This window comes from Bos mutus, chromosome 22, assembly GCF_027580195.1.
Source record: "Bos mutus isolate GX-2022 chromosome 22, NWIPB_WYAK_1.1, whole genome shotgun sequence".
In the NCBI taxonomy this organism is placed as follows: Eukaryota; Metazoa; Chordata; class Mammalia; order Artiodactyla; family Bovidae; genus Bos; species Bos mutus.
The window spans coordinates 67,494,390-67,509,289 of record NC_091638.1 but is presented as its reverse complement, the minus strand read 5'-3'; the positions used below and the strand labels follow the sequence as shown (position 1 = coordinate 67,509,289).

Genomic DNA, 14,900 nt, shown 5'->3' with positions numbered 1-14,900 from the left:
ACTGTTCGCTGATAGCCTGTCAGGAAGGAGATGGGGGCTGAGATGGAGTATGAGACTGTTTCTCTCCTGCTGAGCCCGTCCAGTTCTAGTTTGCTTGGGAATAAGTTTGAAACAGCTGTTAAATGCAGACTGGGGATCATTTGTAGATATCACTTAAGGCTGTTTCTGTTTTATCTTACAGCAGAGCACAAACTAGAATAATTTAGAAGGTTTTTAAAGATTCTTAATATATTTTTGTTCCCTTTGCTACCTAGTTGTCAAGCTTTGTTCTTTCTTCTTGCAGATTTAGTCCAATAGGATCTAAAAGAAAGCAGTTTCTGGAGAGAATTTACTTGGGCTTAGATAACATATCCCTAGGAAACCGCCGCTCAGTTACTCATGATCTCCTTTTGTGTCATTTAGCACTTGTATTATGTAGGCACTGTTACATTTGTTGGCGAACTGTTGGGTATACTTACTCCCCATCCTCTCAAGAACTGCTCAAAAGCAGAGGTTATGCCATCAGTGTTGCTCTGACTTCATCTTCTGTGCATATTTCCTAATGTTCTCATCTAAACCCCTGTGGGCTCCCACTGCTCCCAGGCTCCAGGCATCTGCCACCTGTAGTCTGCACTTCTGTCGTCGCTTCCTCTCTCTCAACCTCTTCCCCTCTTCCTTTTCTTCCTTTCATTCTGCCCTAGTAGAACAGCTAGAAGAAGCCTATTAAAATGTAAAACATGTCTCTCTCACCTAAAGCCTTTCTTACAGAGTAGGAGCCAGATCTTTACTGCTGTAGAAATGGATGAAAGCAGGCATATGATCGAGGAAGGACTTGCTGCATAAGACGTATCCAACCAATAAAACGTAGGTTAACAGAAAACCCTACCATCAGCCTCTGACTCAGTCTTGTATTTGTTGAGACACCTTCAGTCAGAATGTCTTGCCAGGCTCAGTCATCCTCAGAACTGTCTGGGGCTGTTTCAGTCAGTATTGTATGAGTGTGGATTTAAGGAGAAATGTGTCTTATAAATCAGAGTTTTTCTGTTAAGTTATATGTTGAAAGTATTTACTTGTAATTAAAATAATTTCTTCTGATTGTCAGATAAGTGCCTTGTACTGGTTTTAATTGACTTCTGGACGAAGATAAACTTAAGTTTGTGTCTTGGCTCAACCACGTTCTTGTGTGACCTTGGGCAAGTTTCTTAATCCTTCTCAACATCCTTGTCTGTACGATGGGTATAGTACCCACATCTTAGAATTATTGTAAGACTTACATGAGAATGGGGGTTTTCCAGGTGGCTCACTGGTAAAGAATCTGCCTGCCAATGCAGGAGATGGAGGAGACATGGGTGTAATTCCCTAAGTGGGGAAGATCTGGAGGAGGAAATGGCAACCCACTCCAGTACTCTTGCTGGGGGAAATCCTGTGGACAGAGGAGCCTGGCAGGCTACAGTCCATGGGGTCACAAAAGAGTTGGACACGACTGACTGAGCAGGCACACGTGCAGATGCTTAATGAGTTACAGACATTTTCCCTAGGCTTTGAAGAACTGGAATATATTTATGTCCCCACATCCCCTTGAGTGATACCATTAAAAGCAAACAGCTAAAAGACCTATTGAACTCACTGCCAGTAGTATGGAAATCATATGTGGTGTGTCTGGTTTCTGAGCAAACACTAAACACATCCAGTCTTGCTATTAATCAATGTTCTGTTACCTAAGGGACTGAATCATCCTTGGCTTTCATGTTAACATCAGGTGCTGTGGCATACAGGTTTGTTTATTGATTCACCAACTATTTATTGGTCTGTAGTGTGTTTTTCCTTCCTAAAAAGGATCCCACCATATTACCTGCAATATTTTATATATTGTGTGAAAGGAGAGATGGGCCGGAGTCTTACGAGGCATAAAATTGCTGAGGACAAGGAGTGTCGTTGTCTTCCCTGCCAGGCTGTCTTTGCGAGGCTGTGGACCACATCCTCCCAACTCCCACCACTGCAGTGCCTGGTGTTGAGGAGATGCTCACTCACGTGTGGAACGTGTGAGAGAGTGAGGATGGCAAGCAGAGGCAGAAACACACACGTTCCCAGTTTAGCCCTGCGACTCTTCTTGCAGTGAGTTCATTTAGCACCAGCGCATCCGTGTTTAGGTGCTTTGAAAGTGAAAGTGTTAGTCACTCAGTCGTGTCTGACTTTGCGACCCCATGGACTGTAGCCTGCTAGGCTCCTCTGTCCATGGAATTCTCCAAGCAAGAATACTGGAGCGGGTTGCCATTCCCTTCTCCAGGATATCTCGCTGACCCACGGATGGAACCTGGGTCTCCTGCATTGGCAGGTGGATTCTTTACCATCTGAGCCACCAGGGAAGCCCCTGCTTTGAAACAAACAAAAACATAACTTCTCAGAAGCATTCGTAATTAGCAGCCTTAGACGAGGAACAAAATTGGGAATATCCAGTCTCTTCTATTTTGTTCATCCTTTCTTCTTCCTTTCCCTTTTCCTTCCCTTTCCTTGTTGTGTTCCCTTTCCTTTCCAGCAAGGCTTGGAAATCAGCTAAACAGTGCAGTTAGTTACATTTCTTAATCGTCAACTATGTGAAGTATAATAATCCCTTGGGTGTTGGCAGACTCAGAGTTCCTTTGGACCGGCATATTTCTAGTCTAAAGCGGAAGGAGAAACAAATGATGCTGTGGGTCGTCTTTGATGGGGCAGGGGGCGGACGGCAAGCGTGAACCTGCAGAGATTCCTGCTTAACAAACCTGAGTGTGTTTCAGGAGCACAACTGCAGGAGCTCCAGCCGGTGACGGAGCAGGCCGTGTCAGGGAGGGCTCAGGGACGAGTGTATTAGCACCAACAGCTGCTGTAACAAATGACCGCGGACATAGTGTCTTAGAACAAAACCCGCATTTATTTTCATGATTCTGGAGATCAAAAGTCCAAAATGGGTTTCACCGGGCCAAATTCAAGGTGGTGGCATGGCTGCATTTCTTCTGGAGGCTCCAGGGAGCATCGGTTTTCTTGCTTTTCCAGCATCTAGAGGCCACCTACATTCCATGGCCCCGACCCCAGGGGTGCTTCCATCTTCAGAGCCAAACACACATCACTCTGACTTCTGCTTCTGGGGTCACATCTCGTTCTTTGACTTCGGCCTTCCTGCCTCCCCCTTAGAAAGACTTGTAAGACTAATGACCCATCCAGACAATTGAGGATCACCTCCCCACCTCAGCATCCTTAACACCATCTTCGGAGTCCCTTTTGCCATGAAAAAGGTTTCCAGGTTCTGAGGATTAGGGGATATTATTGCTTACCACGAGGAGACTGGAGTTTAGAATACAGCTCTGTCACTTACTGGCTGTGGGCATTTAGCTGAGTCATGACTGTTTAGAATCTGTTTCCTCTTCTATGGGTACAGCAATGAACCGTCCCCACCCACCCACCCCACCCCCTTCACACACACTCACAGATGGAGTCATGTTTTTGAAGTCTGGATGAAGTAATATGTATGAAAAGACCTGATGGACTTTCTTTTAGTTGATTTTGATTGTGACTCAAAGCAGAAGGAAAGAAAGAGATTTATTTGCTCCCTTCAGAAGTTATCAGATCTTATTGAGGCAAGGGTGAATTGAGTTCTGTTGATCTCAATTTGTTCCCCCCTTTTTTTCATGAATCTCTTCAACACATATTCTTGTTTACCTGGTTTTCCCTAGAGGCCCTGTTAGGAAGTTGTTAAACTTCATTAACAAATATTTGCCGAGTGGCCGTCCTGTGCCCTGCCCTTTGGTAGAAGGCCCAGAGGTGAGCGAGTGTGGGCCTCAGAGGAACAGAGGTGATTTCAGGGCTACTGGAGCTTAGAGCGTGAGGAGGGAGCACAAAGATGAGACGGACTGGGAGGCAGGGGGATATGAGCGCAGGACCGCGTCGGGGGCCCGAGGACCTGACTCGGGTCAGCAGCATCTGTGTGCTTCTCAGTCCCGCAGAGACGAGGGCAAAAGGACACGAACCACTCAGCCCAGGAGCCGAGAGCAGCATCTGAGGTTTCCCTCGCGGCTCCCCCTAGAAGTCCAGAGTCGTCCTGCCTTGGAGGCCAAAGTTGAGTCAGACTAGAGATTCTGAGAATCCAGAATGAGGGACAGCCCTGTTGCTTTTAATTAAGGGGCATGTCCTCATCATGGCCCTGAAGAGTTTCTGCATGTTTGATGCAAGTTTGGCGGAAATCAAACCTGTGGTCTTTGAAAGCGTTTCCTGCCAAAAGGCTTCTGTTCTGTTTGTGCGGATCATCTCCTTGTTGATACAGATTTGCGTCTGTGTGTGTCGCAGGTGATTAGACCGAAAGGTGGGGGAGGAGCTGGGCAAGCAAAGTAAACATTGATGCCCCCAGCCCCTCCCACCGAAACTGCTCCTACGTATTAGAAGTGAAAAGGCATGATGGTATTTGCTGGAGATAAAGGGACATCCACAGAAGTTCATAGAATAATATACCTTTTGACACTGAGCAAGTACAAAGGTTAAATAAGAAGAGTACTCTTTTACTGATGACGGACGCAGTAAACAGCGTTCTAACTTTCTTCCTCTAGGTAAAGCAGCATTTCCGCAACAGAAGGTGTATCTCTTTTCTCATAAGTTCCTTACCTTTGACTGGACCTTCTTTCTCTAAATTTTTCTAGGCTGTTCAGCTTGACCCTGAAGAAACTCGTCATGCTAAAAGAAATGGACAAAGATCTTAACTCGGTGGTCATCGCTGTGAAGCTGCAGGTGAGTTGAGCAGGATTGTTTGCTCAGGGCCCACGGAAGCTGGATAACCTTGTGCCCATGTCAGGGCTTCAGAGATGCTGGTAGGAGACCAGCATCCTTTGCTGAGTCCGTCACTTAGCAAAGAAGATGCAACTGTGGGAAGGCGGTCCGGCTCACATAGTACTGAATCTCAGTTCTGCCCCTTAGTTAAAGCACTCAGTTTCTTTGTCTGAAGGATAAAAGTGGCTCTCCCTGCCCTGCCTATTAACAGGATTAGCATGAAGATCAAGAAATTCAGAAATTACTAGAATGGCAAGTGTAGGTTTCGGTCTTATTCCTGGGATTTCTGGGTATAAGCAGATATATGGGTTGGGGAGACAGCTTTGGCGGTTTTCCACAGGGTGAAAGATATTTATAGGTTATTATTTCAGGCTTGACAGTTTAAAATTTACTGGGATATTTCGTCTTCTGAGAAATCCCCACATTTAATTCCTTGAACTCACTCAGTATCTCCAAGGGACCCAAAATATTTCACCAAGATTCATATTCTAAGCATTCTGGAATTTCAGTTTCAGGAGAAACCGAGCTCCAGAAAGGTCAAGGGGTCTGTTTTGCCAGGTGATTTCCAAGTGGCAGAAGTAGAAAGCAGAGAGTCATCACATGCGTGGTCGTTAAACTGCAACAAAGGACCTTACTTAACCGAAGCCTTTTTAATGACGGTCCCTCTACCTTACTGAGAGTCTGAAGAGCCTCTGGATCCATGAGATGATGGAGTTCTCCAGCTTAGGAACAGTGTACTTGTGGTTCATGGAGTTCTGTTTCTTGGAGAAACAGTGAGCTGCATGGCCACTCCCTGCTAACCAGGATGTTGGTTACTGGCTCACCTGTTATGCAGCAGTTTTTTGGCTTCATTAAAACCCACGTCTGTAGCATTTTCATAGTACGTGAAGCATACACTGAAGTCCTCAGTTCTCCTTCTGAGATAAATACATTATATTAGTTTAGTCCTCGAAACCTGAAACATTTTGGGACTCCCTGGTGGTCCAGTGTAGCACTAAGACTGCACTCCCAGTGCAGGAGGCACAGGTCAAGGGAGCTGGATCCCACCTGCCACAACCAAAGTCCCACACGCCCCCGCTGAAGAGCCCCAGTGCGGCACCCAAGACCTGGTGCAGTTACATGAAACACACATTAAAAAACACTTGAAACATTTTAATTACTCCTTGTGATTTCTGTGTGTCGCTTACATTGAAACTCCCTGTTCATCTCCGTGCATAGTGATTTTAGTCACTAGGTCTTATCTGACTCTTGCAACCTCATGAGCTGTAGCCCGCCAGGCTCCTGTGTCCATGGAATTCTCCAGGCAAGAATACTGGAGTGCATTGCCATTTCCTTCTCCAGGGGATCTTCCCAATGCAGGAATTGAACCCGGGTCTATTGCATTGCATGGAGGAGCCTGGTAGGCTGCAGTCCATGGAGTCGCTAAGAGTCAGACACGACTGAGCGACTTCACTTTCACTCACTTTTGTGCATTGGAGAAGGAAATGGCAACGCACTCCAGGGTTCTTGCCTGGAGAATCCCAAGGATGGGGGAGCCTGGTGGGCTGCCATCTGTGGGGTTGCACCAAGTCGAACATGACTGAAGTGACTTAGCAGCAGCGGCAGCAGCTATTGCATTGTAGGCAGATTCTTTAATCTAATGTGGTGGCTCAGAGGTTAAAGCGTCTGCCTGCAATGCAGGAGACCTGGGTTCGATCCCTGGGTCGGGAAGATCCCCTGGGGAAGGAAATGGCAACCCACTCCAGTATTCTTGCCTGGAGAATCCCATGGACGGAGGAGCCTGGTGGGCTACAGTCCACGGGGTCACAAAGAGTTGGACACGACTGAGTGACTTCACTTTCACTTTTCAGATTCTTTACCATCTGAGGCACCAGGGAAGCCCTTTAGTCACTAAGTCGTGTCCAACTCTTGCAACCCCATGAACTCTAGCCCGCCAGGCTCCTCTGTCCATACGGTTTCCCAGGCAAGAATACTGGAGTGAGTTGCCATTTCCTTCTCCAGGGGATCTTCCCAGACCCAGGGATTTTTAACCCAGGTCTCCTGCATTGGCTGGTGGATTCCCTACCACCTAAGCCACCAGGGATAATTCCTCCCAATTCTGTGAGATGTTTCCAGACACCATGAATTGAAAAAGCAAGTGAGGGGCCGTGATGGGCGAGTGGAAACTTGTGTCTTTTCCTCCTTTCCCAATTTCACACTCGTTTCTAGGTCACGGGCAGCGTTCCAGTTTTCAGGAATTATTTCCTTTGCTAAAAGCCAGTGCTTTCCAGTGCAAACACTGTTGGTGTGGTTTGGAAAGTTCCCTGCTGTTTTTGCCTTCCTCGCAGTTAAATGCCTTTGCCAAAAGAAATAATTTCTTTTCTTTCCTAATCAAATATTTAACATTCTGTAAAATTTTAAATTATACCCAAAAACTACAAATATCCGAAATTTTTTGCTCGACTTCCAAGCAGCTGAAAGTAATTACAGATGTTAACACATTCATTTATCCAGTCACTTATTTATTCATTTACATATTCATCTAATAAATATTTATGGAGCACCTGTTACAGGCTAAGCGTTGTTCTTGGCACAGGGGATTCAGCAGCGAACAAAACAGACCCAAACTCCTGCCTTTAAGGACCTTTACCTGCTGATAGAGCAGCTGTCCTCAAAATAGGGTCTGCAGAGCCTGGGCTCCCCAAGACCCCCTCACAGGACACAGGAGGTCAAAACTGTTCTCATGATAGTACTGTGACTTTACTTGGCCTTTCCACCATGTTGACATTTGCACTGAAGTTACAAGAGCAGTGGTTGACGAAACTGTTACAGGAAGTGGGACCTCCTCCAGGGACCGAGAGCAGGCTCTTGTCTAACACTCAGAAATGGATTGTCCGAGGAGATACATGTGCTGAAAAAGCAGACTTTATTGGGAAGAGATGCCTGGGCGGAGAGCAACAGGGAAAGGGAACCCAGGAGGACCGCTCTGCCACGTGGGTCGCAGCCTCAGGTTTTATGGTGATGGGATTAGTTTCCAGGTTGTCTCTGGCCAATCATTCTGACTCAGGGTGCTTCCAGGGGGTGCATGCCATCGCTCAGCCAAGATGGATGCCCTCGAGGGGGACCCGGGATGTTGGTACGACATACAGTCTGGTGTGTCTCCTTTTGACCTTTCGCAAATTCTTCCGGTGGGTGCTGGCTTGTTAGTTCCATGTTCCTTACCAGGACCGCCTGTCTTAAAATAACTCCTGCGAATGGCTGCTATGGCCCCTGGCCAGGGTGGGCAGTTTCAGTGTTTCCTCTAACAAAACAGCTGGCCCTTCCCTCACACCAGGGCGGCTTCCAGCGTGTCAGCTGTCATCGTGCGTCCACCATCACAGACTGCGAGGAAGAGGTGAAAGGCCAGGTTTGCTTAAGAATGTCCTTGAAGGACAGTAAGAATTGTTCATTTATTTTGTCTCAGCCCTGGAGCACACGCCTTCTGAATAGTCTGCGTGATGAAATGGAGATGTGCACACAGCACTCCTGCTTCACGGAGGAAGCTGCCTGACGACTGAGCTGTGTCTTGAAGTAGCTGCTATTTCACAGAACACTGTTCGTGTGGCAAGAAGGGCTTACAGACAAACTGTTACTCAGACTCAGGAATCTGGAAGATTGTTTCTTGAAAATGAACAATGTGAGCCTGTCACTTTGAGGGGAGACAACTGAGAATATTTTTTGGCCAGTAAAATAAATGACATTTGAGTTTTCAAGTGAAGATTAGAATTATATATATATATGTATGTATATACGTGGGTGTGTGTGTCTATATATGTAGGTGTATACATGTGGACACACACACACGCCCATTGGACCACCAGGGAATGCCCAACAATCCACCAAGAATTTCTCTATTTAAAAAATAAGCATTTAAAACACTAGTAACCTAATCTTTAATACATTAAGACTCATTAATGGGTATTTTTATGTGTCATAAGTAATGGTACTATGAAAGTGAAAGTTTTAGTTGCTTAGTTGTGTCTGACCCTTTGTGATCCCATGGACTATGGACCACCAGGCTCCTCTGTCCCTGGAACTCTCCAGGACTGGGTAGTCATTCCTTTCTCCAGGGATCTTCCCAACCCAGGGATCAAACCTGGGTCTCCCACATTGCAGGCACATTCTTTACCATCTGAGCCACCAGACCAATCCCAAATGTCAATGGTACTATAGTATCAGACACAAACTGTTCTGCTTCTGTACTGCAAATGAAGATATACGATGCTACAGATTTAAAAAGATACTGAAGATAATTTTGAATTTGGACCCAAGTTGGTAGTGCCTGGCACCTGGAAGAAGCAAATTCTGGGACCCACGAGGAGCCGAATCTTTGCTGGAGGGCAGTAAAGACGAGACTAGTACTGTGCTGGGCTCTGAAAGTGCCAGAGCTGGCTGTGCCCTTGTAAGCTGCCCTGCATCTACATCCTCTTACCGGCGCACATAGGTTCACGTTCACAAGTTTGCGGTTCAGATAATGCATTTGGGATGGAAACGTTTACGGGAATTTACAGCACACATTTAGATAGTGAGAGTTCAGATAATGAGGGCCGCTGCTGTTGGAAGGTGATGATACGTCCCAGTGGGGGTGGGGGATGGAGCACGCCCAGGGGTGGAGGAAGTTATGTGGTGGTCACGGGTGGCCTCACTGAGAAGATGGCTTTCATGCAGGGACTTTGAAGAAGGTGAGGGAGGAAGCTGTGCAGATACCTGGAGGGAGAAGCCAGGGCGAGGCCCTGAGCAGGGAGGTGCTGGCAGGATGGAGAGAAAGGAGGAGGGCCTGAGGCTGGAGGGGAGTGAGAGGAAGAGGAGGGGAGGGCAGAGAGATCGGGGGATGGGGTGTATGCCGTGATGGGAAGGTCTCTGGCTTTTATTCTGTGTGAATTGGAGGGTTTCGTTTTTCTGTTTATTTTTTGGCTGCTCTGCAGCATTTGTTGTTCAGTCATTCAGTCGTGTCTGACTCTTTGCGACCCCATGGACTGCAGCATGCCAGGCTTCCCCGTCTTTACCATCTCCAGGAGCTTGCTCAGACTCAGTGCTGTTGAGTCTGTTGATGCCATCCAACTGTCTCATCCTCTGTCATCCTCTTCTCCTGCCTTCAGTCTTTTTCTCAGCATTAGGGTCTTTTCCAGTGAGTCAGCACTTCACATCAGGTGGCTAGAGTATGGGAGCTTCAGCTTCAGCATCAGTCCCCTAAGTGAATATTTAGGATTGATTTTCTTTAGGACTGACTGGTTTGATCTCCTTGCAGTCCACGGGACTCTCAAGAATCTTCTCTAGCACCACAGTCTGAAAGCATCAATTCTTCGATGCTCAGCCTTCTTTATGGTCCAACTCTCACATCCATACATGACTACTGGAAAAACCATAGCTTTGACTAGACGGGCCTTTGTTGGCAAAGTAATGTCTCTGCTTTTTAATATGCTGTCTGAGTTTGTCATAGCTTTTCTTCCAAGGAGCAAGCATCTTCTAATTTCATGGCTGCGGTCACCATCTGCAGTGATTTTGGAGCCCCAAAAAATAAAGTCTGTCACTGTTTCTAGTGTTTCCAGCATTTCCCCATTCCCCAACCAAGGATTGAACCCATACTCCCTACACCCCTGCGTTGGAAGTGCAGAGTCTTCAACACTGGATGACCAGGGAGTCCAGACTTGGAGGGTTTTGAACAGGGAAGTGATAGGATTGTTCTGGCTGTTATGTGGAAAACAGGCTGTCAGTGAGAAAGAGGAATCAAGAAGATCAGCTGATAGGCTCTGACAGTGATTCTGGCAGGAGATGAGGGCGGCACCCAAGCTTTGGCCTCAGCAACTGGAAGGGTGGAGATGCCTTTAAGTGAGATGGGGAAACCTGTGGGTGAAGCCGGTTTAGGGGGAAAGATCCAGGAATTCAGCCCATCACATTGTATCTGTGGTGGCTGTTAAACATCCTAGGAGAGAAATTGAATAGACAGTTGACTGTGCGAGTTTAGAGTTCGGGAAAGAGTGGTCTGGGAGAGAGACAGTTTGGAGAGTCGTCAGCTTATCTGAGACCAGAAGATGGATGAACTCCTCGGGACTGGAGGGAGTGGATACAGAGAAGAGAGCTTGTCTAGAGATCGAGGCCGAGGGACAAAGGAAGGACCTGACCTGGGGACCAGGAAAGAACAGCTGAGGGCGAGAGGAAATCCAGGAAAGTGCGGTGTGCGGGAGGCCACGGGAAGGAAGAGGGGCCGGAGGGGGAGTGACGGGCCCTGTCAGAACTCAGATCAGTGGAGGAAGAGGAATCCCCCGTGGAGGTTCTCAGACTCTGAGGATGGCAGCCGTGGTGGGAATAGTGCAGGTAGGAGGGCTGATGGAGCGCAGCTAGGAGACAACGAGAGAAGTCTTCAAGAGCAAAAATAGATGGCTCTTGAGGAGTTTGCTGTAACAGGAAGGCGAGGTGTGGGGCGGTAACCAGCAGGGCATGTGGGGACAAGAGAGGATTTTTTTTTTAATGAGAGAAATATCAGTAACCTGTTTGCTAATGGAAATAATCCAGAAGAGAGAGCAAAGTTGACTGTATGCGAGAGGAAAGAATGACTGGAAGAGCCTCTTGGAGTCAGTGAGCAGGAGGTGAGAGGTGGGGTGGGGGGTGGGAGCCGGGAGCCCCCCGGTGTGACCGAGGGGGGCAATTGTGGCCACACAGATGTGGCCAGGAGCTCGTGTGGCAGGGGCTCTTCTCCTGTCACTTCAGTTTTCTCGGCACAGTGGGAATCAGGGCTGTTAGCTCATCGTGAAGGCAGGGGTGGGGAGGTGTTTGGGGCGTGAGGATGGAGTGAAGGGGCGAGTGTCCAGACTGGGGAAAATGCAATGTGATCACCGGGCAGCCCCGCAGGCCCACGTCACGTTTGGGATCATAAAGTCAAAGTCAGAACAGAGAGCAGATCATCTGATTCTCTCCAGGCATGTTCAGCTCGTGCCACCGGATTTATACAGCATTGGAATCAGCCTGGTGAGCACGGAGAACAGCAGCGGGCAGAAGCCCTCGGGGTGGGCAGGGACCGCTTGTCCAGATGGTGGCATTTCAGCCGAGCAGTGAGCAGAGGGGACAGCGGGCATGAGGACGAGTGAAACATGGGAGGATCACTGGGTCGTAGGCCTAGTGGGTTTGAAGGATTGTTGTTGACACACCAGAGAGAATGAGCTCAAAAGAACAGGAAGTGGGGATCAGAGACTAGGTCATGTGACATAGGAGATTCAGTCATCAGTATCAGTAATGATAAGGTCCAGAGTGTGATCAAGTGGGTGCAGGACTCGGACAACGGTGAGGACGAGACCCCTGGGAGAGGGGTTTAGAGGCTGGGGTGTCCGAAAGTGCACGTGTCAAAACCATGAACTGTTAGGGTGGGACAGGTGCTGGGGAGAGGAACAGTGCATGATGGACTGAAGTCAGGAAATGAACACAGGGCTTCCTTGGTGGTCCAGCAGCTACAAATCTGCCTTCCAGTACAGGGGGTGCGGGTTTGATCTAGGAACATTCCACATGCTGGGGGGCAGCTAAGCCCATGTGCCACAACTCCCGAAGCCTGGTGCCTTAGAGCCCGTGCTCTGCAACAAGAGAAGCCACCGCAATAAGACCTCACATCACGACGAGAGAAAACCCAAGCACAGAAATGAAGACCCAGCACAACCAAAATTTAATTAATTTTTTAAAAAAGACTCAGTGCAGCCAAAAATAAATGCTCCTTGGAAGAAAAGCTATGACAAACCTAGACAGAGTATTAAAAAGCAGAGACATTACCTTGCCAACAAAGGTCCGTATAGTCAAAGCTATGGTTTTTCCAGTAGTCATGTATGCTTGTGAGAGTTGGACCATAAAGAAGGCTGAGCACCAAAGAACTGATGCTTTTGAACTGTGATGTTGGAGAAGATTTTTGAGAGTCCCTTGGATCAAACCAGAGTCCACACAGATCAAACCAGTCAGTCTTAAAGGAAATCAGTCCTGCATATTCATTGGAAGGACTGATGCTGAAGCTGAAGCTCCAATACTTTGGCCACCTGATGTGAAGACCTGACTCACTGGAAAAGACCCTCATGCTGGGAAAGATTGAAGGCAGGAGGAGATGGGGACAACAGAAAATGAGATAGTTGGATGGCATCACCGACTTAATGGATGAGTTTTAGCACTCCGGGAGATGGTGAAGAATAGGGAAGCCTGGCATGCTACAGTCCATGGGGTCGCAAAGAGTCGGACATGACTGAGTGACTGAACAACAACAACAAAAATTTGAAAAAAGAAAGAACAACAACAGCCAAGAAGAGAGGCAGTGGCAGCAACTCAGGGTGGGACTTGGGGGAGGTGGAAGGGAGAGTGTTCTAGAGCTGATGCTGAGGAGCAGGGAGGACTCCCTCCCACCGCCAAGCCCTGCGGTCACACCTAGAAGCAGCAGAGGGGGCAGGGTTTCTCAGCAGTTTCATGGGGCCGTCCTGTGCCCTGCAGGCTGGTCAGCAGCAGCCCAGGCCTCTCCCCTCTAGAAACATCACACTCACACACACACACCCCCCACTGGTAACAACAAAAAATATCTGTAAACATTGCCAAATGTCTCCTACCCCTGGTTGAAACCACTGCTATATATAAACCACATTTTGGATTCTTAGCATTTCTCGGATTCATTGTCCAGAGACTTCTTAAATCCTAAGAGCCTAAATAAATTCAGGTGAAAACTTTGTCAAGACTCTTGGTCATAATAGAGGTTACAAAAAGTGTTATCTAACACATGAAGCAGAGTTTCCTTTATTATTTGTTGTTGTTATTGTTGTTTAGTTGCTACGTTGTGGGTTGTAGCCCACCAGGCTTCACTGTCCATGCTGATTTCCTAGGCAAGAATACTGCAGTGGTTTCCATTTCCTTCTCCAGGTTATTATTTTTAATTGGCATAATATAATGGTATTATAATTATAAAAGCATTGTGAAATACTACATTTAGGAAATTTTTCTTCCTGCATTTTCCAAAACCTGCATTTTATAAAAGCAAAAATTAGAGATATGTAAGAAACCTAAAAATTAAAACTAAAAGTTTCATTTCTAAAAAAAATAAAAATAAAAGTTTCATTTCTAAAGGACAACAGCAGAATACCTATTCCAGTATAGCAGAATAACTTCACCACCTTGAATTAGAAAACGATTTCTTAGCTAGGACCCAGAATGCACTAATCATAGAAAGAAAAAAAAAGATCAAAATTAAATACTTCATCAAAAGATACTATTAAGAAAATGAATAGGCAAGAAAATATTTACAATTCATGTATCTGGCAAATTCTTGTACAAATTAAAAAAACTTACAATCGAGTAACATGATGAACAACACGGACAAAGAAGTTTGATCAGGCTCATCATAAATGGAGATTTACAAACGACCAATAAATGGCTGGGAGGGCGCTGCAGAGGATGAGTCACCAGGGAGACGCCAAGTGCCGCGGAGTGGTCCTCTGCACATGCGCAGTAGAATCCATGTGTCCTGGACAGACCACGCCCACTGCCCACAAGTTGCGGACTCTGCAGCTGCAGGTGGAAAATGGCAGCAACGCTTTAGAAATAGGTCTAGTCGTTTCTCATAAAGCTACAAGTGCGTCTACCCTGAGGCCCAGCCATCCCTCTGCTAGGGGTCCAAGAAAAAATACCTCCACACAGACTTGTACTGGAGTGGTAGCTTTGGGACTTCGCTGCTAGTCCCGTGGTTGAGAATCCACCTGCCAATGCAACTGGACGCGGGTTGGAGCCCCAGCAGGGGACTAAGGTCCCGCATGTTGCAGGGCAGCTAAGCCCCGTGCACTGCTACTGGAGCCAGAGCACCGCCAGTGCAGGGCCTGCGCACCACAGCGAAAGAGCCCACACACGGCAACCAAGACCTGCTGAAAAAAAAAGTAAAATAGAAATAAACAAACACATGAAAATCAGAATGCCAGCTTTAGCCGTAGTGATTGCTAACTAGAAACGCCCCAGGTGTGAATGTTCAGCAACAGGACAGTGGGAGCCACTCGTGGTACGTTCGTGGGACAGGATTCTGCTGGGCAGTCCAAGGGAATGTGATACACGCAACAGCCTATGTGAACCTCAGACACATTATAAATGTTGGGCAGAAGAAGGCCACCCAA

General features: G+C 47.2%; 1 protein-coding gene across 1 annotated transcript in view; it reads left to right on the top strand.

Annotated features, from left to right (window-relative positions):
* Nucleotides 1-14,900, top strand: part of PACS1 (phosphofurin acidic cluster sorting protein 1) — a 149,931-nt gene that overhangs the window by 106,036 nt on the left and 28,995 nt on the right. The window contains exon 2 of the mRNA XM_070360108.1: nt 4,644-4,731. Within this exon, the coding sequence (XP_070216209.1) occupies nt 4,644-4,731 (88 nt within the window). The remainder of the gene's footprint in view (nt 1-4,643; nt 4,732-14,900) is intronic.